We start from the raw sequence: 27,277 nt of genomic DNA on the forward strand, positions 1-27,277 counted from the left end.
CGGGAATGTTCGGACCAAAGGGCCAAATATACCCTGAATATATTGATCTTTGGAAATATCCTTCTTGATCCCACTGTGTCATTTCCTTCTTGGTTGCTGTTTTTATTCGCTATTTTTCGTCCTTGTCAGATCTTTTAAACCATTTGGGGACATCACTGGAAAATTGAAGTTCCGTGGACAGTTCCGTGTCTTTGAGGAAACGTTGACCGCTGCTCAAGTACGTAATGTTCGCAATTTGCATAAGACGAGCCGTCTGGAGAACGCGCAACCATAATGGTCCGTTTTCCCATCCACATCTTTGCTTGAGCTCTGCGATCTCTTCAAGTAAAATAAAACAAGAGCCGCCAACTGCGAGGATAGGAACCACTAAGTTATTGCTTGTCATGGGCCCTTGTATTTATTTTGGAGGTCGATTAGGGAAGTATATCGCCGAAGCTCTTGAGGAGTGGAGCATTTTCTCTCCAGAGGATGACGACGACGAAGATGACTGAAGAAGATGACTGCAATTTAGGACATTTAGGCCGACGAAAGGCAAGAAGATCTGTTTCTTATCTTTGAAAACTTGATTTTAATCCCTTAACTATTCATTTTTGTTAATTATAATCAGAGATGACTCAGAGATCAGCGGGTGTTAATTGAATTTAAATTAATAATTTCATTTTGGTCGATTCATGCAGCATACTTGCCAGTAGCCGCGTATAGCCATCACATTTCAAAGACATTTTAAAGAAAATCCAGACGGCAAATGCGACAGCCTTGCGTATTTTGCAAGTGAATCCACCTTATTAGCCATAGATTAGAACAATCAAAATATTATTGTTTGTGGTGGGGTTGGGGGCTGGGGGGGGGGGGGGGGGGAGGGAGTTGTTGTTTCCAGGTCTTTAAAGTGAAGTGAAGAGTTAAATTTTGGACAGAAGCTGAAAATATTTTTCAAAATTATTGAAATTCAAATCATTGCAGACACAATACCGGGAGACTATTATACAATTATCCCACTTCAGTTAAAATGTTGCGAATATGGATACCCTCTTTTAGACTAGAGTGGCAATCTTTAACAGTCTGCAACCCTGTTTGATAGCACAGATATAGGCCACAGACATATAGGTATTTTTGGTTTTGGGAGACGTAACATCGGGGGAGATGACTTTTGGGCAACTTGACTGGTTACCTCTAAACCTCTTTCACCCACGAGAAAAAAGGCATTCATTCCCAGTCTATGTCACAAGGAAGGCACATGAGACTTGACAGTATGTGACCTCAAAGCCTACCAAACTGTAGAAAAGCAAAAATCACAACCATGCCTCTGCGATTTGAAAGCCAATGATGGATCTTTGTCGTTTGAGAAAAATAGTGTAGTGCACTGTTAATAATTGCTGGGATCAGAATGGACTGCAGAGGAAGGTGAATAGCGGGAAGTTTCAGGTAATTTGCAAGTTGTAGTTGTTCTGAATGGCTAGAGATGCACCTAAAAATTTCATTCTTGAATAAAAGAAATGCTCCAAATTTTCATTATTATGTTGCCACTATTGTTTGTGAAAATCAGAAAGGTGGCAGTCCTTTAACTGAAGATCGTACAAACATAATCCAGAGGTGTATGTGTTCCTAAAGATTTTAATAATACTTGAAATTGAGATACAATAAACACCCTGAATACAGGAATACTTTCGATTAGTGCTTTTTTCAAAGTTGGTGTCACAAGCTGTCAAGTCTCATGTGACTCATTTAACTGGTGAATCCTAGTATTGCAATCAAACTTATGTTACGGGTGAGACGTGTTTAATTTTCGATTTAAGTTAAGTATTGATTTCTCTCTTCTTTTGTGTAACAATAACAATATTGTTACGATATTGTTATTATTTTCTAGATTAAGCCATTAAAGAACGCAAATTGTCATCCCTCCTTGAAACCAATCCAAGAATTCACATTCAAGCTCACATTCCCAATGTTTAAGACTGAAATAAAACAATACTTTTTTAAGTCTTTATCTCTTGATAATAATATGTTTTCTGTTTATTTGTTAGGGTATCAGCTTTCAGTTACCACTGAAGATCAAAGAGAATGGTGCTATTCTATTAGAAGCATTTTTGGATACTCTTTTACCAAAAAAACTGTCTTCTTTTACTAAGTACATTTTTGACACTTTTTTTAAGCAAGACTATGATGATTTTTTTATCTTTGGGGATTGAATTTTATATAAATTCTAGAAAAGACTCTTTGAATACATTCAAATATTTTTATAGATAATTATCAGTATAATTTTCTGGCACTTGTTCGTTGCCAACAAGAATGTCTTCAGAAGTACTGTGCATACAATTCTCATCTGTTGTTTTCTTGGTCTGATGTTTTATCATCATAGAACACAATAAATTTTAGAGAAAATAGTTTAGATGGATTTTGTTATTTTTTGAACAGTTTGTTATATTTTTTAGCATCATCCCTTTTCATCATAACACAATATTTTTAGATATAGGCCTAGCCCTTGTATTTGTTAAAAGGTTAAAAAAAGCAATCTAGCAGCTTATTTTTAACCTCCATAGAATGCGTTTCTGTGAGAGTTTGCAAGAAAGTTGGATGAAGGTGACATTGTGTTTTGAAAATGGTGGGTTTGGTATCATATGTAATAATATTATTTCAAGTTAGGAAAAGGTTGCCAGTGGTTTATGATATTTAAATGTTAAAATTCATTCACAAGTCACTAATATTAACTATGCAGTAACCAAGGGGAAAACAAAAACTGAAAGATCTTGTATTTGGTGGAACACTTGCGCGAATAAGGTACTGTTGAGAGGCCACATACATGTATTTGGACGGGTATTTGTATCATACGATTTGCTGGGCTACATTCTGGTGAACCTTGTATAAAACTAATATCCATTTGGGGGTGGGGGGAGGGGAGGGGAAGTTCAGGCAAATTTTATGTTACTTCAATAAAAATGTTGTAAAGTCAACTCTCTTCTCAGACACCTTAATAAGATGGACACGCCGCAAACATGTTTTACCTAAAGTTGGTCCCTGCCTTTCTTTACTCCTTTTTAGCTGACTCTCTTTAAGACAGACATCTTCCTGAGATGGACACTGAGTGCTGGTTGCAAAGGTGTCTGTCAGGAGAAAATCAACTGTGTAAAGAAATGCTCTCTAGATGTGAACCCCAGAAAATGTAAATTTCCACCCCACCCCTCCCTCCAACCTTCCAGAGCTGTATTCTCTCATTACAGAAAAACAGTTAAATGGTCATCACAAATCCTTCTTGTACCACAAGTGAGTGTACCCTGCTACAAAGCCGTTTTTTGTTGTCACGCGATGTTCCTACTCAGAGGAGAAGTATTGCATTGCATGTCAACACATGACGGCTGTGTAGCAGACCACTAGTGAGTGGAGATGCATATAGACCAGTAGTGGTAGCCAGTTATAGCAATCTTTTGCATTACATCACCTAGTGATATTAATGTGCCAACTGGGACTTAATTGGCTCTTGAGACAACAGGTTCTTTTGTTTCAGTGGTTGGTACATTTCATTTGGTACAATGTTTACAAACAAGAATATGGCTGTCATGATGAAAAGGAAAATATCTTAAAAAAATAATCTGGTGACCTTATTACGCCAAATGTAACTAAAGAGGAATATGTCAGATTATCCTGATAATAGTGATGTCGCAAACCGGAAATGAGGGTCAATTCTAAGCTCCTCCTCAGCTCTCTAGTGAACAGCCTCTCTATTGTCTTGATTTCCGGCCATTCCGGTTTTTTCGCGCCTTTCTCGCGTGAAGGAAACTGGACGCGATTTTTATTCCTCACCCCAGTCCACATGGTCGACGCAATCTCAAAAATAAATTCGTTTGTGACGGAGTGAAACTGTGGGCAATCTGTTGTTGGATTGGCGATAAAGATTTCCTTGACGTCTTTTGCGTCGGAGTCCTCATGGTAAACATAGATTTATGGGATCAATCACTTCTGACTTTGCATATTAAGGCACCAGTTATTTTATTGACGTGAGATCGAGGAAGACTCTTGAACGAAGCCTGTCAAATAGCAGTGTGTTGCTTTGTCAATTTCTTCATATCAACTGTTCTAAATGATATTCTTCTGAACGTTATTGCATATGTAGAAATCTTTCTTTGTAACACCTCTTCTTCTGGGAATCTTGACACAACGGAGACCAACGCAAAGAGATGTGTCTTAACTCGTAAACGGCATGTCTGCTAGACAAAATTTAAGTGCCTTCCGATCGATCAACTGTACATTTTGTATCTTCAAGTACTTTAGCGGTGAATGGTTCGCACCGCGAGCTCTCTGTTGTTAAGATTTGCGGTTCCGACTTATGGCTGGATTGTAAATTGAGTATGTCTGTGGACACCATAACCATTGGGGAGACGGAAGAAGCTGTTGGATCACGGCGAAAGTCATGCACGACTGATGGATTCGTTGTCCCGTCTGGGGAGGTCGATTGCGACCTGCCCGTTCAACGAGAAGATCCGGCGTTGCACAAGTAAGTATCATGTTTATTTCTTGTTATATTAAAGATAAGCTCACCCGCAATTTGACCTGGGTTTAATATTTCCCTATCTCGGGTTTTAACGGAAACGGAACCGTTTTAACTTCAGATTGTTCCCTCCCTATACAGGAGAAATAAAGATGAAAATAGTTCTTTAGAGAATGGAATCGACGACAAGTTTTCAGGAGACCAGAGGCGATCGTAAGTAAAATTGGCATTTGCTGTCAGGGTGATTAGCTTCATTTTATTTTGAAAAGAATAACAGCTGCCAAATAGCGATTTTTATAAAATGACTCCCGGCTGTACACTCTTCGGTATGCATCGTCTTTGCTATATGGTTCACGTTTGAGAATATTCGAAACTTTGGTAAAGGTGTCACTGACCTAGTAAATATGGGAAAACAATTAAACTTTAATGACTTCCTAATACAACAAGAGAAAAGATGATTTTATGTTTTCGATTTCTTTATGTCTGGGGATTTCATTTCTCATGCAATATAAATAGCAATTTTGTCCCGTGATCACTGTAATTTTAAAAGGCTTCAAATTTCTACCTAGCAAATTATTTATTTAAGCTTCTAATAAGCAATAAACTAAATTAAAATTGGTACATTCAGCCACGGATTCATTCGGAAGATTACTTGTGGTGCTTATGTCATAAAGTGTAAAAATCAAAGTGAAAATTGTTTTTAACAGAGCTGTAAATCCTTTCCGTTCCTAAAATATCACTTGGAGTAATAAAAGACCTTCCTTGTAATTTTTTCAGTTACTATGAATAATTCCATATTTCATGAAAATATCTTTGTCAGGTTGCTATGTATATAATTTAAAATTCTAATGTGTCATTTCAAAAGTTGATTTCAATATCTATGGTTTAGGTATCTTATTAAGTCTAAAATGAAAGATTAATCCAGAAGCATATAAGCATTGGATTGTAAATTTCTTTGAAAAATATTCTAAGATCTCTAAAAAAAACTGGTAAATAGTTACATTTAAAAAAATAATGATGAATTCATCAGTTCTGTTGCAAATTAATAGTTCCAATGTGTAATGGTAATTTCCATTTTGCATTGTCGCTATTTATTGATAGTGATTGGTTTTTACAGAGCTTAAAAGTGCTGATTATTATAACATGGAAGTTTGATTGAAGTACTTGGGAAAATACAAAAATTAATGCAATCGCAAAAAATTCTTGTACATTGTGTGTGATTGTAGTTAGTTATATGATATTTTGTTACATTCCTACTCTCTGATAATGTTTAAAGAAAAAGTTAAATAATGTAACCCATATTCAATATTCTGGTACAAAAAAAATTGAAATTGATAGATATATATGCATGTATGACAGTACAAATTTTCAGTTGACTAATTTTTGAATGTAAAATACTTGCGACTAGGAATTTTTCTTCTATTTTTATAAATGAAGAGATAATCTGCTTTGATAGTACAGTTATGTCCCCTCAAAGGTTAAAATGGTACAAAATTATCATTGCCATAGTGATGAAATTTGTTGCATCACTTTTAAAGGATGCTGGATGCAAGGACATTCTCTTCTGATATTTGTTCGTAGTTATCACCAGGCTACTGATCGGTCTTCCAAAGATAGGGTTTCTACTGTGTCAACAATAATATTTTAACAGATTGTTTTTATTGTGCTCCTAACAATCGTCTGAAATTCAAATTGTAAGTGTGTTTCCTTTAGTATTTGCTTACATAATCAAAACTGAAAATAATTATCGTTTATGTAATGTGAAATATACAAAGCTGTGTCTGCTTAAGGAAGTGTTACCGTAAGTTGGCATCATGATGTTAACAAATATGTATGTTTCTGTAAGGTATAAATGTAGTTAGTGAGATCATTTACCTGGCAGGAACATGTTAATATCATGTTAAAAGCATCTTACGGTTCCTATATTTCTTTAGAAATATTTCACCCAGATGCAGTGTCTTTGCCCTAATGTAAAGTGAATAGTATGATATAAGATAATACTGCTTAGAATTTTCCATTCTATATTTTAAGTGTTTTGTACAGAATTTTGTGGAACAGTCTTGACAAGACAGGGAGGTCTTTGTTGTGGGTTAACAGCATGCAAATGAATTTTTCTGCATAGTTTCTGTCAACTGATCATCAAGTAGCTCACCATGGTCACTCCAAGCAAACTTTTGCTGCTGTTAATGGCTGCACCTCAAAAAAATATTTTTTTTTATTGACAAATCATTCAGCATTTTCACTTCTGAGACCCTGTTGAGGTGAAAATCTGACAAGCAATATGGCCCTCGGGTTGAAATTGCAACAGTTACAAAGACTGGGACAAGTACAATAGTCAAATACCAACAGAGAAATAGCTTTCTTCTCAAAGTGTAAAACAACAGGTTTTGAAATGCAGATAAGGGACATTCATACCCCTACCCCACCCCTTCCCCTAAGTGAGCCACACTTCAGACTTGCAGTCCTCCCCAAACCCCTATCATTTCAACAGTTGGTGTGCAATCAAAGGGTTAATCTTGGAAAGTGTGTGATGAGTTGAAGAAGGGTTACTTTCTGCAGTGTCACTGCTCAAATGTAGCGTGCAAAGAAAGTAGTGTCCGATAGCCCGGGGCTAGTGGATTTTGCTATTGGGCCAGTGACTTCTGTTTTTAACTTGCTCGACCCGCAAGTGATGCTTTTTGAGGAATTCGAATAATAGAAGAACTGTGAAATCAATTCTGCTCGTCAAAAAGCTTCTGGGGCTAGTAAATGCTAGCTTCAGCTTGCCCGAATGGCAAGCTGTAAAAATGATTTTCTTTGCACCCTGAAATGGCTACCATAATGTTACTGACAGGATTTATGTTTGTTTTTCCTGTTTTTTTTGGTAAACTAATTAGCGCCTTAATGGCTAATTACTTTACCAGAGACAATAGCATTAACTAATTCCCATTATTTGTCATGTATGCTTTTTTTGTAATGTAATTTATTCTAGATGATGTTACTGATTATTTTTCCTTTCTATTCTGTGTTGTGTTACTAAATGTGTTTAGGCAGGAGTCCTGAAAACAAAGCAATATTAATTAAAGGCCTCAGTGCAAAAACGGCACCTGCATACGTATGTCGCTAATTTTGCAATGCCTGCAGAACTAACCAAATTTTGTTCAATGGAGAACAACATTGTCTGCGGGGAGGGGGACAGTTTTTGCCTTTGGGTAGGGGGGAGGGGATTTGTTGTCTCCTATTGTAAAGGGGATGTGTTTTTGGGAAATAATAGACAAACTGAGGCAGAACTGTTGGCCAAAATGTTTTTGTATTAAATGCGAAACCAAACGACATACTTTTGTAACTTTTGCAGCACTTTTTGAAAATTATCAGATTAGGGACCCCTTAAAACACAGTGTGCAAAGAAAGGCGTGTTGGGTAGCCTTAAGGGCTGGTGAATTTGGCCATTGTGTTAGTGAATTCTGTTCTTAACTTGCCCAATGGACAAAAGAAAGAAATGGTAAAAAAGATCATTCACTTATTTTACACATTCTTACACATTCTTCCTTTTTTTACAGGCCACAAAAACCACATCCTTTGCGCAGTCCAGTAAATAAATATTCATCACTAATAAGGGCGCAAACCATGTCACCTGTGTTAGACAATATCGACAAGCCTATAACAGCCAAGACATCCAAGAACTTTTCCAAGGCTCCTTTGAAGCTCAAGTTAGCTTTATCACCTAGAGGTATGTTTTGTTTCCTGAGAATCTTGTGGTAACTCGCGTGATGGCATGTGTTTTAACTTAGACAAACAAACATGACAAACAAACAAAAGCAATGGTACATAGAAGACAATTTCTTAAAATCTACTCATTAAAATTTTGTGATATTTGGCAGAATTTTTACTTTTGTCGTATTCTAAATAATGAGAACTTTAAAAATGGAAGTTGAACAGACAATTTAATAATTACAGTGCAATTATATTACTGATTATCTAACAACCAGACTGTTAAAATTTGGTCAAATAAGTTTCAAATGGTAATGATTAATTATTAAACTCATCAACAATAGATGAGCTTGGGGAAGGTGCCTGGAAAGATGGTGGGGCCTCGAGCACCGGAGCCGAGCGCGTAGGGTAACCATGACAACCCTGTGAGCGGCAACCACCAGGCACCGTCACACTGACAGAAGACAGTGGAACCATGATACCTACCACATACTTACCGGAAAAGGGGGAGGGAAGGGCGGGGAGCAAAGTCGCCAAGCACCGTCGAAAAGGCAAAAGTGCACGCGCAAATGAGTTGACCTCAAAACCCGAGCTGTAAAACCACGCGACCCCCAGCAGATCCCCCACCACTGCGCATGACCGAGACAAGGGAAACCCCAGACCAGCATTGTTTCGCGTTTAACTTAGCTTAAATTACATTTAACCACATTTAAACTCATCAACAATAGATGAGCTTGGGGAAGGTGCCTGGAAAGATGGTGGGGCCTCGAGCACCGGAGCCGAGCGCGTAGGGTAACCATGACAACCCTGTGAGCGGCAACCACCAGACCTCGCGCTCCAAGCGGAGTGCTTGGGGAGCGAAGGGCCCGCGAGCAGGGTGGGAGAGGGACCGAGACCCCCCAAAAAAAACTCTCCAAGCACCAACCCCAAAGCCTGCCGCTGACAAGAAAACAGAAAGGAGCATACATACCCAGTGATGACGCGCAAACCTGCAACCCGCAACAACAGGCTGTCCTCCGTCCCACTGTCAGGGCAGAACTCCCTGACCGGAATCCCATTAGGAGTGCAAAGCCCCTACTTGCCCCCCCAGTGCTTACTGGCCACAGCATAACGAAACCGCGCGGAGAAGTCAAATAACATCGGAGACAACTGTGCTAAGCACAAACCAGGATAGGTAGAGATACAACGGTGCCCTAATTTGTCCCCAGAAGACTGAGTCAAAGTAAAAAGCTGACGGGTTCTATGATGAGCAACCTGAAACACCTGCAGTCAATTTTTTAGAGAGTTGCGATAACGTCTCCGCAGGAGTACGAATGTAAGACAAATAGGCGGTGCTGGTCCACCGCCCCAAAGCCTGAATTTGATGATCTGGGATGCCATTACGAGCTGCGACAGTAGCTGCCCCAATGCGGAAACTGTGGCTAGAGAAGTTGCCTTGGATGTTAGCCGAAGGCAAGATGTGACGTAACCAAGCCGTCAACAGAGATCGAGACAACAGGCAACCGTCCTGAAACAAAAATAAGGGGCCCGGTCTGTCGCCCCTTAAAGTCAAGTACGCCAACAGCGATTGGACTGCGCACAGCGGAAACGAGCCACGGCCTATGTGCACGAAACACCCCTTCCGGAAGGGGTCAGTTTTGGATGCCTTTATCCTAATGCGAAGGCGCGAGGGCAATGAACTAGCGTCCACAGCAATATCGGCCACACCCAGATGGATGGAAGGGGAGTAACTGGCCAAATTGGGGACGGTGAATTCCGCAGAGCGAAGAAAGCCAAAGTACGCCAGGCAACAGGCTGCCCAAAACATGCAATGATCCGCCATCGTGACGTCCAAAGCTTTGAAGATAACAACCATGATCTCATCTGTGATTGGAAGCCGTTGAGAAGAGGAATCGCCCTGAGTTCGCTTAATTCCTCGAAGCACCCGCTGCAACCTTAAACAGGTGACAAGAGGATCCGAAAAGCCCTGGTCGACGTGCAAGGAGCGCACGGCAGAGAGATACACCTTGATGGTGGAGTATTGCACAGTATTGGCCAAGAATGTTGCGAACAGGCATAACGTCCATTCGTCAACCGGGCAAGGGGAACCGGATGGATGAATCTTACCAAGCTGAGTACAAAAGTCATAAAACTTTTTCTGACCTGAAGCGTACGAGTTGCGTGTAGAGGATGCCAGCCCATGCACCAGAAGAGTGTGGCACCGAGCCTCTAAGGTGGAGATATCAAAAAATCCCATAGCTGATGAGGAATTGGAGCTGGGAGTGGTAAGGCCTCGGGCGCCAGACGCCGGAACTCCTGCCAACGAAAGCGGGAAAGAGCATCAGCAATTGAGTTATGAATGCCAGGCAGATGTATAGCTGTAAAGGTAAAATTATGGCGAGCCGCAGCGGAAAGTAAGTGGCGCAACAGCTGCATAATGCATGGGACCTTTGATGTCCTGGACGTGAGAATGTGCACCACTGCCTCGTTGTCCGAGCGGAACAAGACATGGCATCGGTGCCATTGCGGACCCCAGACGTGAGAAGCAACCACCACAGGGAATAGTTCTTTGTACGCGATTGATTGATCATACTGGGAGGGGGCCCACGCTCCGCTGAACCACTCATTTTTGAAGTAAGCGCCAAATCCCAAGGAGCCAGCAGCATCTGACGTGACCTCCACATCTGTGGAAGCAGACAAACCCGGGAAAAGCCAAAAGCTCACCCCATGCCACGACGTGAGAAAATCAGACCACCACTGGATATCCTTGCGGAACTCCACGCTCAAACGAATAGGATGCTCACGCGAGCGAAAGCAACAGAGGAGGTCGATCATGCGGCGTAGAAAAGTACGACCAGGCCACACAACTTTGGCGGCGTGGTGAAGGTGGCCAATCAGCGACTCGAGTTGACGTCTGGTACACCACCGCCTGTTCCGCCACGACTGAATCAACTCCTGAAGGGCGGCTAACTTGTCTTCTGGAAGACGAGCCGATTGCTGCACTGAATCCAGTTCAATTCCCAACACGGTCAAACAAGTGAGCGGGCCAACGCACTTGCCAGGGTGGAGGGGAAGGCCAAGTGACCGACAAACTGCCAGGGATGTTTGCAAATTATTAGTGCACTGGTTCGAACAAGCCGGGCCTGCAGTGAGGAAATCATCGAGATAGTGCATAAGGTCGGCCACATTGTACCTATTAATAATGATCCATTCCACCATGTCTGCTATCGAGTTAAAAATATAGGGAGCCGAGCGGAGCCCAAAGGGAAGAGCTAAGTCAACAAAGAATTGGCCCCGCCATTTCATCCCTAACAGGTACCGATCCTCGGGATGCACTGCAACGTTGCGATAAGCGGCCTCGACATCGAACTTTGCCATCAGAGCCCCACGACCGTGCTTGGCCACCATGCGGATAATCTGGTCGAGTTTGATGTAATGCATAGAGAATGCGTCAGCGCTGATACCGTCATTTACGCTGTACCCACCCGGGGAGGATAAGTCAACAATAAGCCGCCATTTGCCAGGTTGGCCTTTTTTGGGGATTACCCCGAAACTGCTTATTTGTAAATTCCGAAGGGGAATCGAGGGAAAAGGGCCTGCCACTCGGCATCTGGAAACCTCGTGGGCCAAATAATCGTCAATAACTTTCGGGTTCTGGAATGCCGAGGATTTGTTCCGTTTGGCAGATTTAAGAGTACGAGTAGATTGGAATCCCAGGCGAAACCCGTGCGTGAGGCCTTGCAAAACAAAGGCGACTGCTTGCTGATCTGGGTGCCCAGCCAGGTCCAACGTGAATTGTGCCACATTCAGGGGAGAAACCACCGACACTGGATGGAAAAAGGGACCCCCTGATGATAAAATTGCAAAGAAAAGAAACACTTGCAAAATGATGAAAACCCAACCATAGCATTTTATTATCTAACATCCAAGACTGGTACAAATGTAAACAAGAGAGCCTAGCAACGAAGCAGGTGAGCTAAAAGGCATGAAACCCTGACCCCTGTTAAACGGGGTGTAGGGACAATATAGCCGCACACGAACTGTCAAAAATAACAAAATAGCCTCAAAAGAGACCACATTACGATAACTAATCAACTAAGGCGAAGTGCCACACTAACAAAAACGATAAACAACAAAATCATGAATGTTCACGTGGGAATGAGCGAAGCAACAACACGAGGCGGCACAGCTAAACCGTCAGGACAACTGCAGACTGTACGCACGAATGGCTGCAACACCTGGCAACTAACGAATCCCTCACGTACGGCGAGCTTTGGCACCGGAGGAAGATCCTGGAGAACTTCCGCGACGTTTGCGTTCTTCACGGCTGTCCCGGCTGGAGCGATTGGGGCACGTCGTCGCACGATGGGAGCCAGAACATAAAGTGCAGCGATGGGCATAGCGACACGACGCGAAGGGTGCTGTACAGCGCCCCTTGTTCCACGAAATGCAAACGACATTAGAAGACGAAGATCCTGGTGGCTCAGGGTACTCATTAGATTGGGCCAGTGTGGAGTCACGGACGGACGAACCAGCAGCATGGAAATTAAATAATTGCACGTTCATCGACGACCAATCCGTCAAGCGAATGGCGACGGCATGCTCACGGAATGCTCGGTCGTACGCGAGCCACACTTTGCCCGAGAAATGACGGAATGTGCGGAGGATGAGCAGCTGGTACTGCAATAAGTCCTTCCATCGATGCGGGAAGTGGGTGACCAAAATCAGAGCAAAGATGGAAAAGGCTTCCATCCAGGACGCGATGTCCTCGATCTTCCGGCGCTGTTGCTTCGGTTGGGACGTGAGAACAAGGCGCCCGTCGAACAGCACTTGCGGCTCGGTTTCCTTCTGCAGCAAGTTCACGGCCAGTAAATCGCTCAGGTCAACGTACTTGCCCGCCACGATTTGAGCGACCAGCTTCGCCGGCACGGGCGAGAAACCGGGACCAACAACGAACGGCTGGTCCAACAACGAAGCCGATGGACCGACAGAACGGGCGGCGAAATCGCGAATCACCCCGCTCTGCGAGGAGCAAACGTTCGAGGCGCTAGGAGCGAAAGATGACATGGATGGAAGCGAAAACGTGGACACAAAGGATGGCACAACAAATGATTGGCTTGGCCTACCTTGTACGGGATGTCCGCCGAATCCTGTCCCCGCGGCCAACAGGCTTGATGCAGAATCGGTGAGCGATGGCAAAGCAGCGGGAACGCCTCCCGAACAAGGCGGTGTTGTAGTAATGGCGCTCGCTGCGGACAAAACCGGCTGAGATGTAGTGGAGGCAGTTCCCGAAGATTCCCGCTCGGCTGCGAGAACAGCTTGCACGGTCTGCGTGATCAACGCAACCATTTCTGGCGAAACTCCCGCGATCACCGGCCCGGCCGGTGGAAGAGACGCTTGAGAAACTTGCGACGAGGGAGGCGAGACGTTTTGACCAGCCGATGAAGACACGTTTGAAACCGAAGCCTCTTCTCCAGATGGAACAGGCAGTAACACCGGAGCAGTTTGCAAGCTATTAGTCGTACCCCGCGAACCCATCGTCAAAAAGGCAAATAAGAGCAAAGTCGCCAAGCACCGTCGAAAAGCAAAAGTGCACGCGCAAATGAGTTGACCTCAAAACCCGAGCTGTAAAACCACGCGACCCCCAGCAGATCCCCCACCACTGCGCATGACCGAGACAAGGGAAACCCCAGACCAGCATTGTTTCGCGTTTAACTTAGCTTAAATTACATTTAACCACATTTAAAAGTAAGCTGTGTGCAAGTTTGTAGGAAAATCTGTTTGAGCAAATTTTATGTAAACTGAGCAAAAGTGAAATTTTAAGGTTGTATTCAATCGTTCATGTTGCCATGGAAACTACGAAAACGTCAAATTTTATCTGTCAGTCAAGATCTTTCGTCAGTATATTTTTCACTTGCCAAGTTTCAGCTCATGAGCTGCAACCTTTCTCTTACCATCATTTCGCAAATGACATATACTCACAAACTGCCAAAACTGTGTTCAGCCACCTGAAAGATTCACCATTGGATTCATGAACACATGAAATCCTATGATGTTACCATTGAAAAAAACCTATTTGGGACTGTTTCTTTTGAAAGGATTTTACAAAAAGGTTTGGGAATTTTTTTTTTCTAAAATTGACTCAGACTGCTATTTTATTGAAAGGATTAAACATCCCTTGTTTAAGTTTACATCTCAATCATGTCTGGTCACGTTTTTCAGGTTGTCCAATAGTAATAGTTATCTTTCATCAAGATACATTTATACATGATATTCGCACAGCATGAATGTTTATCTAAGAAATTGATACATTATTTTGGTGACATACCTTGTTCCTGAACATAATGTGAAGAACTTTCATTGCAAGTTCAAAGTTATGAGTCACATGGTCAGGAAAATGTTTCTCATATGATATTAATAAAGAACCAAGCAAGACACCCTCAATGCAAATTTCCGACAGTAATTTGCCACATAGGAAATTTCATGGATAATTTTCCTTCTGCTGTTTTACTTTAGCACATAATTGAAAAAAATCAAAACAAAACACCTAAAATTTTAGCCAGCTGTTCAGTACTCAATCAAGGAATATTATGGACATTTCTCAAAGGACTCCCAAAAATATTTTTTACGGTATGTATATGCTATATGTTCTGTGTTAGGTCCTTCAAGGTGTAAAACTAGACTCAGTCTAAGGTATCTATAAGAGACTTTTCAATAGCTAATGGACTGGGCATTTTTAAGTTTGTTAAAATAATAAATTTACGTTAAAAAGTGCTCAGGCAGGTTTCAGACAAAATATGTCAGGAATTAAAGCACTTCGTCATTGTTCCATGCTAGACATTGCAGCTGTTAAGCTAGAATTAAATGTTAACAGTACACATGTATGCATGCATGATTATGTTATTTAAAAATGTGCACATGATGAATTTAGATAAACTTGATATCAATAATGTTGTGGTCCTGTTTTGGTATGTTCAAGAAGTCTCAGTAAAACATATCCTTACTGCTTTGTAGAATTTTCCTCTTTACCAGTGACATTTCTGAAACTGTGTTCTTTATACTGGAGGTCAGTGTTTAATGCACTGTACAAAAAACTTTACCAAAGGTCACATTCTTTCTGTTTTGGGCCTTGTTTCCTTGAGAAGAAGTTGTACACATAATGATATACAACAAGCCTGAAATTAGTGGAGTCATAACACTGACTGTTTACCAGAACATCAGTGCACAAAAAATCACAAATCTACTTAAAATAACTTTTACTCTTAGTGTACAAACTAACCATTGGAACTGTAAAGTTAATACAGTGAAAATGCCGCCCTTCTTGTTACAAGGGAGCTTAAGCAACAACGAAGACGACCATGACAACTTCAAGAAACAATAGATTTAATGATCAAAACAACAGCTCTCCTGCACGTGCATGATGCTTTTAGCACATTTCTTTGATGTCCACTGCGCGACTATGACATGAAACCTCCTAATTTGACGTTTTATGGAACGAATTTTCCTTCCTCTTTTTGAACTTGAATAAAGTTCATTTTTTTAGCGACATTTTCACTGCCGCCATCGTCATCGTTGCTAAAGGTCCCTACAGTCAATTATGGTGATGGCTATGGTGATGTTGGTCACTTTATATGCTGATTAAAGGAATGGGAGGCAAAGGTGGCACAGTGGTGAAAGCACCCGCCTCCCACCAATGTGGCCTGGTTTCAAATCCCAGCATCAACGCCATATGTGGGTTGAGTTTGTTGTTGGTTCTCTCTTTTGCTCCAAGAGGTTTTTCTACTGGTACTCTTAACAGTGTTCCCCTCTCCTCATAAACTAACATTTCCAAATTCCACTTTGACCAGGAATGAGGTAGACGAATAACCACTAAGTGGATGTGCTACCGTTAAATTGTATCATATTGTGGGTACGGTTGCAATGTACCTACCTCTGGTTGACTGTCTCTGGTCTCTTCTTTGTTAGGTGCAGCTTGGAACTTGGAAGATGATGAAGAGAATGTTACAGCTGCAAGTGGTAGTACAGATGGAGCTCCTTTCGGATACACTTCGGGAGGGCTTTATTATTCCACGGCTATTCATCTACAAACATTGCAGACATTGGTAAGAATTAACTGCATTTTTACAGCTATGGAAAAGCACATGACTACCATAGCTATTCATGCTTGACGTGTTTATAAGTGGCGGAAAAAAGTAAGATTTGTACTTATCTGTAACTATTGAACCAAGCCCACCAAAAATTTCACCGTATATGTATTATTTATTTTTTATGTTTCCTGAAACCATGCGCTTCAATGTTGTTTTTGACAGGGAAATGAGGAGGAAAACATTTCTCCATTAGAGACAGAGAAAAAGCAAAGGTAACAGTTTTATAAAACATTGTGTGAGGTACAAAAAAGTTTATCTCATTCTGCATGCCAAGTTTAGCTTGGTCTCAAGACTCAACCATCATAGTAAACCATAGTAGAACTTTGCTATGTACAGGTCAAAATTGAATCCAGGTTAAAATTTTTTAACCTAGGTTGATTCTCCATTGTCTTTGTGTACTAGACCTGATTATTCATAAGTTAGGGCTAGGAGGCAGAGGAAATTGAGAATCAACCTATAGGTTAAAAACTTTTAACCTCAATATAATTTTGACCTGTAACATATACATTTAAGTGTTGGTAAATAATTGTGAATGTTTTGGTTTTGTTAGGATATAACAGTCATAGGTTGTTTAACTGATTGATTGTCTAGGATATCGATAATATCAAAGAAATTTTAGATAATATCTACATAATTATAAGAAACTGATTAGTATTGCGGTGAATTTGAAGTTCAACTACACTGAAGACTTAAATATACTTGATACTTTGTTTTACAGTGGCGTGAAGGAAACAAGAATTAGCAAGCTTGCACGTCGGTTAAGCCAGAGAAGAGACAGAGGGAGTATGAGGTTAGACGAGGGAGTTGCAGGCAAATTTTTTTTTGTGCATGTGTGTTTTTCGTACTGCTTCACTATATATACAGACTGTTCCTCTACCATTTAAACTATTTTTCCATCTCTACTCAGACTTGTGTATTCTAATCATAAAAATCTTTGACTAAAAAGCTTTCTCTATGAAAACCAATTTGCATTGCAGTTTATCACAGTCTTTTATCAGGGGTTCACATTACCTGTTTCATTGATGAATGTTATGATAAGTAAGCAACCTACTTTGGTTTTTTTTCTCCACTTACGGAGGACCCATTTTTTTTCTTCATTAGGAATCAAGGAAAATCACACAGTTTAGAAGATTTAGCATCACCAGGAAGTTTACACGGAGGTAGCAAATCACCAAGGTTGCAGCGTACAATGTCAGTCAACCAGCGCTCCTCTCCTCGCTCACGATTTTCTGTCCAAGAAAATAGATTCAGCTTCAATAACAGAGGTAAGTCTCTGAAAGAACTGAGCTTTAGAGAATGTAAGTTACATGCAATTAAATGACCAATTTTACTTTAAGAGGCATACTTAATCAAAAATCAATATTACTTCTCAAATCTAAAATGGGCGTGTATATGGCCTTTCGTATTGTATCATCTGCATCCAAGGTATTAATGACCTTGGAAACCATGGTATAATATTATCATGTGTGGTAATTATCATAGCCTGGGGAAACATCCGCCATCTCTCCCACTCCTTGCTGCTATGGACGTCTTACCAGGAGGGTCATCTGCACCTCAGCGACAGAAATTCGAGAAATGAAGTGTTCATGGCTAAACTAATGTTTTATTTTAGATTTTAAAGACAAGTCAAAGAAGAGGAAAGAAACCAGTGTTGATGGTAAGTAATTTTTTATGATGCCTCATTTCTTTTCCTATTACATGAAAAAAACAATTAATTATTTTTATTATTACTTATTGTGATGTAGAATAAATTCACCTTGGCTAAAGGTACTAGTAAAATAGTAGATAAGTAGTAAAGTATTACTTTTGTCATTCTTTCACAGCTCTAGTGGATGCTATTGTTAGAAAGGAAACTGATGAAATTAGGAATATTTTGGAATCAGAGGATATAGACATCAATGGGTAAGCATAATCAATTTCAACTCATTTGTATATATGAGATTAACAGGTTTCTTTTCTCTACAAAGACAACATTAAAATTATTGTGGGAGGGAGTTTTTGCTTTGCAGTACACCTGTATCAATTCACTAATTCAAAACAGTGTATCAAGTAAACTAAGGAAATCTCTCTGAAAATTAAAATCAGAATGCATTATGTCAAATGTCTAACCAATTTGTTGCAAAACATTAGAAACCATGCACAATCAGTGACAACAGTACACTGTAATTGACACATTTGTCTAAAACATGTTCTATTATCAAAAATTTGATTTAAACATTTATCATTTAATTCTGTTTAAACTCCCGTAAATCCCCCCAACCCCTGAATCAATGTTATTTGTAGTTGAAGAAAGACTTGAGAGTTTACAGGGTTGTCATTAAGTGCCGGCAGCTGGCTAAATTAACGACTACTTGGAGGTTTGAGCCATCTACTTTTTGAGAAAAAAGGGCCAAGTGAGAGAGTGAAAGCCTGAAATTGCCTACAGCACTCAGTTACCAAGCCGCCTACTTTTATAATCTAGCTGTGTACTTGAAAAATTAATGAGAACCCTGAGTTTAAAATACAACATTGATTTGGAGGGAGGGGTGGGGGGTACACCGGAGGGGACAAACATGTTCACTATGCAAAGGGGTCATTTTTGTAAAGTGTCTCAACATTTTTGTCCCTCTTTGCAGTTTGGATCTGACTGCATAGTACATAGATTTTGTAAGCTCCACTAACAGAGTGAAATAACTTATTGCTGCCCCTTGTAAATGCAGGGTTAATGATGATGGCTTTGCACCCCTTGATGTTGCTGTCATGCTCGGTTACCATCCCATCATAAAAATGCTTTTGTTGTATGGTGCACAGGAAAGCTCCAAATGTAAGTAGGAAGTATTGCTGTCAAGGGCTGTTGTAGTCTTTCCCTTTTATTTATTGTCAATTTTCAATCGGCCATTTCTGAGTTCCTCCGCGCCTCTGTACTGTATCAAAACAAGATTAAGTGCTCAGCTTTTTATATGGAAAGGATTTTTCATTCCCATGCAAGTAAAACTCATTTTCACAAGAAAGGCTGTGCACTTGGCGTTATTTTGAAAGGGGGGGTTTGTGGAATCCTGTACCATCATGCCGTCTTGTTTGAGGAAAGGTTTTATTGCTGCAACTAGCTCCCTCAAACGTAATGTTAACTTGCCAAAAATAGTGAATAATGATTTAAATCAATGTCTATTCTGTTTACCTTAGTGATCGCATGAGTGGGTCATATTTTTGTAATACCTTCCCTGACAGGTTACTTTACCTTTTTCATTGGCAAATAACATCTTCAGTACTTTTGAACTTTGTTCCTTTCCAATTCTACTCCTGATGTTGAAAAGATAAAAAAATATATTACATTGTTTTGCATTCTGTTATGTTGTGTCATGTTGCACAACATTAAATGGGAATAGTAGCAATATCTGGGATGATTTTCTTTTTCTGCGACAGTACCAACTAGTTACCTCACAAAACACATTAACATGTTGTTGAGGGAAGCTGAGCTAAGAGTGGACGATCTTACAATAGCAGTGGTTCATGTCAGTTATACTACATCTTCTGAAGTAAAGGTAACAAAAACAACATAATACAGCAGAAACTCTATATAATGAAGGGCCAAGGGGTTGGCAAAATTTGTTCACTATGATGAAGTTTAGTTATTTTGGAGTTTTTTTTTTTTCATATATTTTACTATTACTGAGGTAAAGAAAATTGTTTGTTATACTGAGGACTTCCTCAGGGTTTTCTATTAAATTGAAGTCACCAGCAGATTTGACCAGAGTAACTGAGTAAATCAAAAAAGGGCCATTATTTTGAAACTTCAAAGCCCTAAAATGCGATTTACAGTGTGCTAGACAAACAAGCGTATTTTTCATCCATGAAAATGTAGCTTTCATTCAAGTTTCGATTTACCAGCCAAGCCAATCAATTCCTTCGAGCAATTAACGATAATTCATAAATCTATGTAGAAACATGAAAATTATTGACTGAAAGATCAACTAACTAAAGCATACCATAAATCCCGTGGTTCTTCGTAAATTAGGAAACACATCATAATTACGTTTTCATTGAGATTTTATGATATATTTTTTTGCGACTTTATTAAAACTTTATAGTTTCCTCTTCTTTTGCGATAATAACAACCGTCTTCGCTGAGAAAAGCAGCTGACACATGATTTTGTCGGTCTTCGGTGCTTATTGCAAGCTTTGCTTCTTTATATAGAGGCTTGTCATGTTGAGGTTCCACTGTATGCATGTTATTTTGCTCTCTCAAAAACAACGTCAATGTATGGTCAGTTACAACCTAAGCAACAGCAGCAGTGCAAATAATTTTTGAAGGACATATGTCCGGCTAAATCACCATTTAGGTTAGATGAAACAAAGTATTAATGTGGTTAGTCTCAATCAAGGACACATTACATAGCTGTGAAAGGTTTGAAACCAGTAGTCCTTTCATAAGTAGGTGAATAGGACTGTTGTTGACATTGACTGAGGTTTCGGCAATCTGCATGGTAGTCATCTTCAGAGTCAAAGTGGTCGTATCACTTCAGTTGATGGTATTAAAAAACAGAGCTTAATACCATCAACTGACATGATACAACTCACTTTGACTCTGAAGATGACTCTGAACAGTATTTGATTAATATGCATGCAGTGTTCTCCCTAAATTTTAGCTCAACAGGTAAGGGACCATTCATGCCCGGTAAGGAAAAAATATGCCCAAAGGTGCACTTTTGTTAGGGGAGGGGTGGGGAGGGAGTGGGTAGTGGAGTGAGGGACGTGGCCCCACCCCAGGAGGAGCTAAGTTCTTTGAAACGTCATTCACTCATTTTAAGACCTATTTTACGCAAATTGGCCGTTGTAATCTTTAGAGAACAACTTAAAACGTGTGATCCCAATAATTTTACTTGATCTGTCTTCAATGTTCTCTTTCTAAAATGCGTGGCCCGTAAAAAGAAAGCTGTGTATACTTTAGTACTTTTCCATATATTCATTTCATTTCCTTGATCGGATTACAACTTGCGTATTATTTAATTTTAGTAAACCCTCAAGAAGTTGCAGGCGGTAAGAAGTGTTGCTTCAAGCGGTAAAGTTTACTGGTTAACACCTGATAAGGAGAACACTGTGCATGTGAGGTTGACTTATTTACCCAGTAGTCCCAAGCAGTACTTCATATACTATAAACAAATTAGTATATAAAATGTCTATTTAAATAAGTATCCTTGTTTGTGATATAATTTAATTTACAGGAAAATGAAAGACTCTTTCAAGAGTGGTTATGGAGAAAACACCTACTAGAACAGATGAAGAAAGGACTCTCAAAAATAGGTACTAATACCTTTTGTGGTTTGAAGAAAGTCATGAGTAAGTTCATAACTATCTGATAATTATTGTTAGGTGAGTGTGAATTGGTGAATTAGCCCTATTGTACCAGGTAAAGTACAGTACAGCTCTGTACCTCACAGCACTTAGTAATGCTAACAATAATACATATATTGCAAGAAAGCTCTCTCTTAAAATACCCACCAAAACTTTTTTATTGTATTTTTCTAAAATTTTGTTGAGACAGTGTAAGTGAGATTGAGTTTTGTTTAATGAAATGGGAGATTTGATGAAATATTGCTCAACAGTTTTCATTAATGTAATTCACGGAGTCCGTAGGGGACCCGGAACAAGGATTTCAGTGCTGCTTTGCAGACATTACTAACTGGAGTTAGATTATATCTGCGATGCAGGCTAATAATATTGATGTTGACATACAAAATAATGATATGTCAAGTAATATTTTGTATTTTTGTTTGTTTGTTTGTGTTTGTGTTTTCTTAGGTCCACCTGATAAGCCAAGCAGTGTAACAATATCAGTTGCTTCTGAAGACTCTCTTCTTGTTAGATTTATTGAACCACTTGATGAAAAGGTCATTGTATCCAAATATAAAAGTGAGTATGAATAGCAGGTGATTGTGGCCTCCGCAACCCCCAAAATTGCATCTTACACATGAGATTTTCAGAAGTTTAACTGTGTTTTCATTATTCTTTTGAAATTTGACATTCATTTTCTTGGACTCCCATGAGAACTTTTCTTTGGTGTTATTACAGATGACTAATTACATCTTCAGGCCTTGAAAAATGTAAAAAAAGAATGCAATATTCTTTAAATTATTCTGGTACAAGATTTTTGTCCACTGAGAATTAAAATTACTCAATTTCCTGGTGGATTCCGTCTTAAACTTTTTGCTTTGACTTGGATCTTTCTTTACTGTTTTAGTTCAATGGAGCAAGTCCCCAGACTTTTGGTTACTGGAAGGAGAATATGTACTCCGTGATGTTCGGTCACTAGAATACACTATCTGTAATTTACAAAAGGTAAGCGCTTATCAATTGATCAGTTTGATTTTTAGCTAGCAGGGAATGGTACGTTTTTTGTTTTAATGAGTGACTCTTTTCTTGCACTTGGTTGGTTCCTCTTAAACAAAGCATGATAGGCTGATTCCTGATTAAAACTTTTGCTTTGAATATTAATACCAGCCTATTTTATTATTATTATTATTATTATTATTATTATTATTATTATTATTATTATCTCTATTATCACAGTCTTTGCTGGTGTTCTTTTTGCGCATCAGCCGGGCGCAAACCATGCACCTAGAGCGTCAGTCACTCAAGTCAATCATTCTGTTCATACACTGAGCACCTTTCTAAGGATTCGTGCAGATCCCAGCATGCAGATCTTTTGAATCTCTGTCATACTAGCTCTCTCTGATACTTTCTTGATGTTTTCTACCATACCCTTCTTCACTGTACCAAGCGCACCAACAACCACAGGGATCACTACGGTTTTCATATGCCACATTCTCTGTATTTCTAGTTCTAGGTCTTTGTACTTGCATTTTTTTTCAGTTTCCTTCAGTGCGATGTTTCTATCTGATGGAACAGTCATATCAATAAGTTTGCAGGTGGAATTCACTGAATCTTTAACGATGATATCTGGTCTGTTCGCTGTTATAGTTCTATCAGTATTGACTGGCATGTCCCACATGATGGTGATGTTGTTATCTTTATTGTGTATCACGGTCTCTGGTTCGTGTTCGTACCATTTGTCTGCAATCTCTATATCATGATCTTTACATATGCTCCAATGGAGATATGCTGCAGCATTATTGTGCCTGGAGATGTACTCTGTTTTGGCTAATACCTCACATCCAGATACAATATGGTCCACTGTCTCTTCATGTTGCGAACACAATCTGCATTTGCTCTCCACTTGCTGGCCACATATTATTTTCTGGTAGTTTCTGGTGTTTATTGCCTGGTCTTGAGCTGCAACAAGTAGTCCCTCTGTTTCTCCTTTCAAATTACTTGACAACCATTTGTTGGTAGTGACTGTGTCTACATGAGGTTTCTCTAGGATCTTTGGATACTGGCCATGCAATGCTTTGTTTTTCCACTTTTCTTCTTTCATTGACTTCATTATTATTCATTGACTTTATTATTATTATTATTATTATTATTATTATTATTATTATTATTATTATTATTATTATTATTACATGATAACATGTTCATGTCCTTATTTAGAGTACCACCTTAAATGTAAGACATACAGAATGCTCGGTGCAAATGGATGCAACATTGTTGGCCAACAACTCCCAACACTGTTTGGTGTTAGATGTTGCGTCCGTTTGCTTACCGTGTTGCATGTTGTTGAAAGTTGTTGCGTCTGTTTACACACTACTGTTATCACACATGGAACATTTCCCAACATTGTTGTTTCTAGCCTGTCAATGTTGGATGGCTACAACAGAACTCCTGCCTACCACAGAGTGATACTTAGTGCCCTTTCATTTGCCATCAGTTTTCTCTGTCTCAAACACATAGTTTTTCAAGAAATTTCTCGGAAAATGTATCTTTATAACTTTCAATGCTGTCATTAAAAAAAAAAAGAACAAGTCACCGCAAAATGACTTTTGAAATTGCTTGCCTAGATACATTTTCAGTGATGGTGATTTGTGTGGGTAGGTTACATTATCCATCGTGGATGCATAATGTTCATTTATTTATTATAGTTATTTTTTTATTATTATTTTCTAGTCTGTGTCATACTATGTTCGAGTTTGCTGTGGAAATCTTAAGAGTTATGGTTCATGGCTTGAATCCAGTCCACCCTGTGCAATGCCATCAAGTAAGCTTAATATTTGTATTACTTTTATATTGTTATAACATAATGCCAACCACTAAGAGAAGTGTAACTAATTCACTATTCATCCATGTGTGCACAAATTGTAAAGCAGCAGCACTGGTACTTTCTTGAGTTATTAATGTCAGTGGCAATGTCAGTACCAATAAAAAGGTTTGAACTACAAACTTAAGTAGTTCTACACAACGTTAGTTGACGTATATTGGCATAATTCAGGGGGATACCACTCTCGATTGGCATGACCCACGTGATGTATGACCAATTTTAAGTGTTTTTTACCTTGAGGTTTTCGCTCCATCTCTCTTCCTTTTCTCTGTGTCCTTCCCATTTTTATGATATGCCTCCAATAATTGGAAGCATAACAATCACAGCTTTTTCACATACCATTCTAACTTGAGTACAGTCTTCTTACTTACCTATACATTGTCTTTGCAGCATGGCATGAAGTAGATGATTCTAAACCTCGCTTCCAAGGTCGACTAAATGTAATAGACGATTTATTCAGTCGGGTGTGGCAAAGTCATGAGGAGTTTTCGCCAGTGAAACCAATATTACCCCACAGACCTCGCAGCAACACATATGGCAATGAAACTGGTGAGAAGCGCAGCTTGTGATAATATTAAAATTTAGTAATAATTCTCTAAAGTATATTACAGCCTTTAAAGCCAATTTGGGAAGTAGGCTGAATATGTTGAAGTGGCCTACAGTGTTGGAACAGTTATGTCACTCTTTCTTAACTAATAAAAAATTTGTCATAATCATGAGGTTATGGTGTCAAATGTAACATATAACATCCAAGGATAGAATTTGAAGGACGAAAGGACGAAAGTTTTTTTGCACTTAATATTTTTTGTTTGCTTTTTTTGCATGCAGGATCTGATGGTGGAGTTTCCCCAAGGACAAGTAGGAAATCAGCCATGAAAAAGAGCCTTACAAAATACACCAATTTACTCTTCCACTCAGCGCCAAAATTTGCTAGACATTTGAAAAGGTAAGCTGTTAGTGAAAATCTCCAAGTTCCTAATAAAATGTGAACTGGCATCAGCTTGGTTGCCTTTTAGTCTAAGTTGTGAAGACATGGTGGTCTTAGGGTTCAAATTGCGGAATTCGTATCTGGAGGATGGGGTGTGATTGCGCTGTCTTTGTTTCTCATAGACTAGGTCCACGCAGGTTCACAAGTGTGTCTTTGCAACGTAATTCTAAGGGAAGTCCTGTCAGATGGTGTGTTATACTCAGAGGTATAACTAGGTATAACTAGCGATAAACCAATGGAGGTAACCTTGAAACGGACAAACCCCCTGCCCTGCATCTGTAAATGATTAGACACTTTATTCTTCTCGGGTAAGGATGAAAAGCTAGGTGCCCTAGCATTTTCACTGATCCTGACTCTCGTGGGATGTCAGAAAAAAGGGTATGTAGACTGCGGATGGCGTGGTCAACCCTTTGTCGGTTTGGAGGGTAACTGATGGGTTGGGAAGGCCTCTTTGTTGTGCAGTGTACCAGAGAAAAAAACTAATCTCTCATTTTTTATGTCAGAGGTGTGTACCTGGCTTCCCTTTTATTCACTGATGATGAAAAGCTTCTTGTAACGGTGGATGAAAATATCCCGATAATTGAAGTGGACGACAATCACCCCAGCACTTTTCTTCAAGACTTCTGTTGGCTCATGAAGGTACAAACTTTACGAAAACAAACTGCCATCAGCTGTTGTCCTTGTGGATTATTGTTTTGTCCTATGCTTGTAACACGATGCCTTGCTTTTTCACCATCTCATTTCTGTATTCCCACGCATAACGCCTTCAACATTACATTTAGAACACAAAACAGTCTGCACCCTTTTCCATCCCCTCCTTTTGTCATAAGAGAAACGCCAGAAAATTTACAGGAAAAACTGCTTTGGTTATTAGTTGGCTATTTTACGTCAAAACAAATGCAAGCCGCATGTCTCGGACTCTCTTCCCCTCCCTTACAGAGTCTCTTCTCCCCCTCCCCCAAAGTCTGTACGGACGTACGGTCATAATCAAATTTTCTTACATCAATAGGTTTCCAATTTTTATATCAATACTGGCGCTGCTACACCATCTAACAAATAAAACAAAAAGAAAGCCACATGAACCACTTACAAGGCTGTAAATGATTACCTTATCTCAGGTTGCATGTACGTGGAAGGATGTGAAGAAATTAAAACATGAGATTGAGAAAAAATCATCATCAACGTCAGTCCTGTTTAGATGTAAACTACTCCAAGCTGCTGATACTCTTCAGGTAACTGTTAATTTACGGGGCGTGTTTCTTTTGAGGAGCAGGTTTATGTCTACAACTTTTTATTCATCATTTTATCAAATTGTTGTCTGCATCGCTAAGCAAAAGTTCAATTTGGTGCATGGGGCGTTTTCGCGTTCGTCAGAACGCATCCTAATCTTTTGTTCCTGTGGCATTAAGGCAGAAATGTTCGAGCTATCACGGGCGACTGCAAATTAGCCGCCCCTATTAATTTTATCAGGGGCACCTCCGCCGGGAAACTGGACTCCTTTCGACTCGATTTCGTTTCCGTAATTTTCCGTAAGTGACGAACGTGGGTCCGTAATCAAAGATTACCTCTAGTTGATAAGTAGTACTTTCGGATTTCATGCACTTTCACACTGAGTTCTACCAGTATACTGCATGACTTGCATAGACAGTCAGACACCATTCAGTGGCTTTTATCGATTTTTAAGATTTAATCTTAGAGGCGCATTGGTGAGAGCACTTGCGTCTCACCATTATCGCCGGCTATACCCCAAGTTATGGGAATTTCCTCACTCTCTAAAAAAAAAACCTCTCATGAAGCAAGTT

The 27,277-nt window shown here is 39.7% G+C and overlaps 3 protein-coding genes and 1 long non-coding RNA gene across 8 annotated transcripts in view; 2 read left to right on the forward strand and 2 right to left on the reverse strand.

The window, feature by feature from the left end:
* The first annotated feature begins 4 nt into the window (after window positions 1-4).
* LOC140942405 (uncharacterized) lies at window positions 5-2,666 on the forward strand. The gene is made up of 2 exons (XR_012166543.1): window positions 5-531; window positions 2,022-2,666. It is a non-coding gene; the product is annotated as an uncharacterized lncRNA (long non-coding RNA).
* An 870-nt stretch (window positions 2,667-3,536) lies between these two features.
* The window catches only part of LOC140940165 (ankyrin repeat and fibronectin type-III domain-containing protein 1-like), a 35,184-nt gene continuing 11,443 nt past the window's right edge, over window positions 3,537-27,277 (forward strand). Inside the window, exons 1-19 of one of the 5 annotated variants that reach the window (XM_073389068.1) lie at window positions 3,537-4,486; window positions 4,622-4,693; window positions 8,020-8,189; window positions 16,115-16,251; window positions 16,459-16,508; window positions 17,015-17,086; window positions 17,398-17,561; window positions 17,909-17,953; window positions 18,120-18,198; window positions 18,996-19,099; window positions 19,699-19,817; window positions 21,498-21,576; window positions 22,075-22,185; window positions 22,514-22,611; window positions 24,337-24,427; window positions 24,878-25,036; window positions 25,316-25,433; window positions 25,979-26,114; window positions 26,594-26,707. In XM_073389068.1, coding sequence (XP_073245169.1) covers window positions 4,341-4,486; window positions 4,622-4,693; window positions 8,020-8,189; window positions 16,115-16,251; window positions 16,459-16,508; window positions 17,015-17,086; window positions 17,398-17,561; window positions 17,909-17,953; window positions 18,120-18,198; window positions 18,996-19,099; window positions 19,699-19,817; window positions 21,498-21,576; window positions 22,075-22,185; window positions 22,514-22,611; window positions 24,337-24,427; window positions 24,878-25,036; window positions 25,316-25,433; window positions 25,979-26,114; window positions 26,594-26,707 — 2,064 coding nt within the window. In that variant the 5' untranslated portion in view covers window positions 3,537-4,340. Of the gene's footprint in view, window positions 4,487-4,621; window positions 4,694-8,019; window positions 8,190-14,654; window positions 14,780-16,114; window positions 16,252-16,458; window positions 16,509-17,014; window positions 17,087-17,397; window positions 17,562-17,908; window positions 17,954-18,119; window positions 18,199-18,995; window positions 19,100-19,698; window positions 19,818-21,497; window positions 21,577-22,074; window positions 22,186-22,513; window positions 22,612-24,336; window positions 24,428-24,877; window positions 25,037-25,315; window positions 25,434-25,978; window positions 26,115-26,593; window positions 26,708-27,277 lie in introns of those variants that run through there. The other 4 variants (XM_073389067.1, XM_073389069.1, XM_073389070.1 and 1 more) reach the window with 4 other exon arrangements.
* On the reverse strand, window positions 9,411-11,730 carry LOC140940167 (uncharacterized). The gene is made up of 2 exons (XM_073389072.1): window positions 10,670-11,730; window positions 9,411-10,466 (listed from the first exon to the last, which is right to left on the reverse strand). Exons 1-2 carry the CDS (start codon window positions 11,588-11,590, stop codon window positions 9,411-9,413), a joined length of 1,977 nt encoding a protein of 658 aa, XP_073245173.1. The 5' UTR covers window positions 11,591-11,730.
* On the reverse strand, window positions 11,792-13,687 carry LOC140940726 (uncharacterized). Its single transcript, XM_073389689.1, has one exon. The coding sequence runs from the start codon at window positions 13,685-13,687 to the stop codon at window positions 12,407-12,409; it is 1,281 nt and encodes a 426-aa protein (XP_073245790.1). The 3' UTR covers window positions 11,792-12,406.

The sequence above is a fragment of the Porites lutea genome, chromosome 6 (genome assembly GCF_958299795.1).
Source record: "Porites lutea chromosome 6, jaPorLute2.1, whole genome shotgun sequence".
NCBI classification, from domain to species: domain Eukaryota; kingdom Metazoa; phylum Cnidaria; class Anthozoa; order Scleractinia; family Poritidae; genus Porites; species Porites lutea.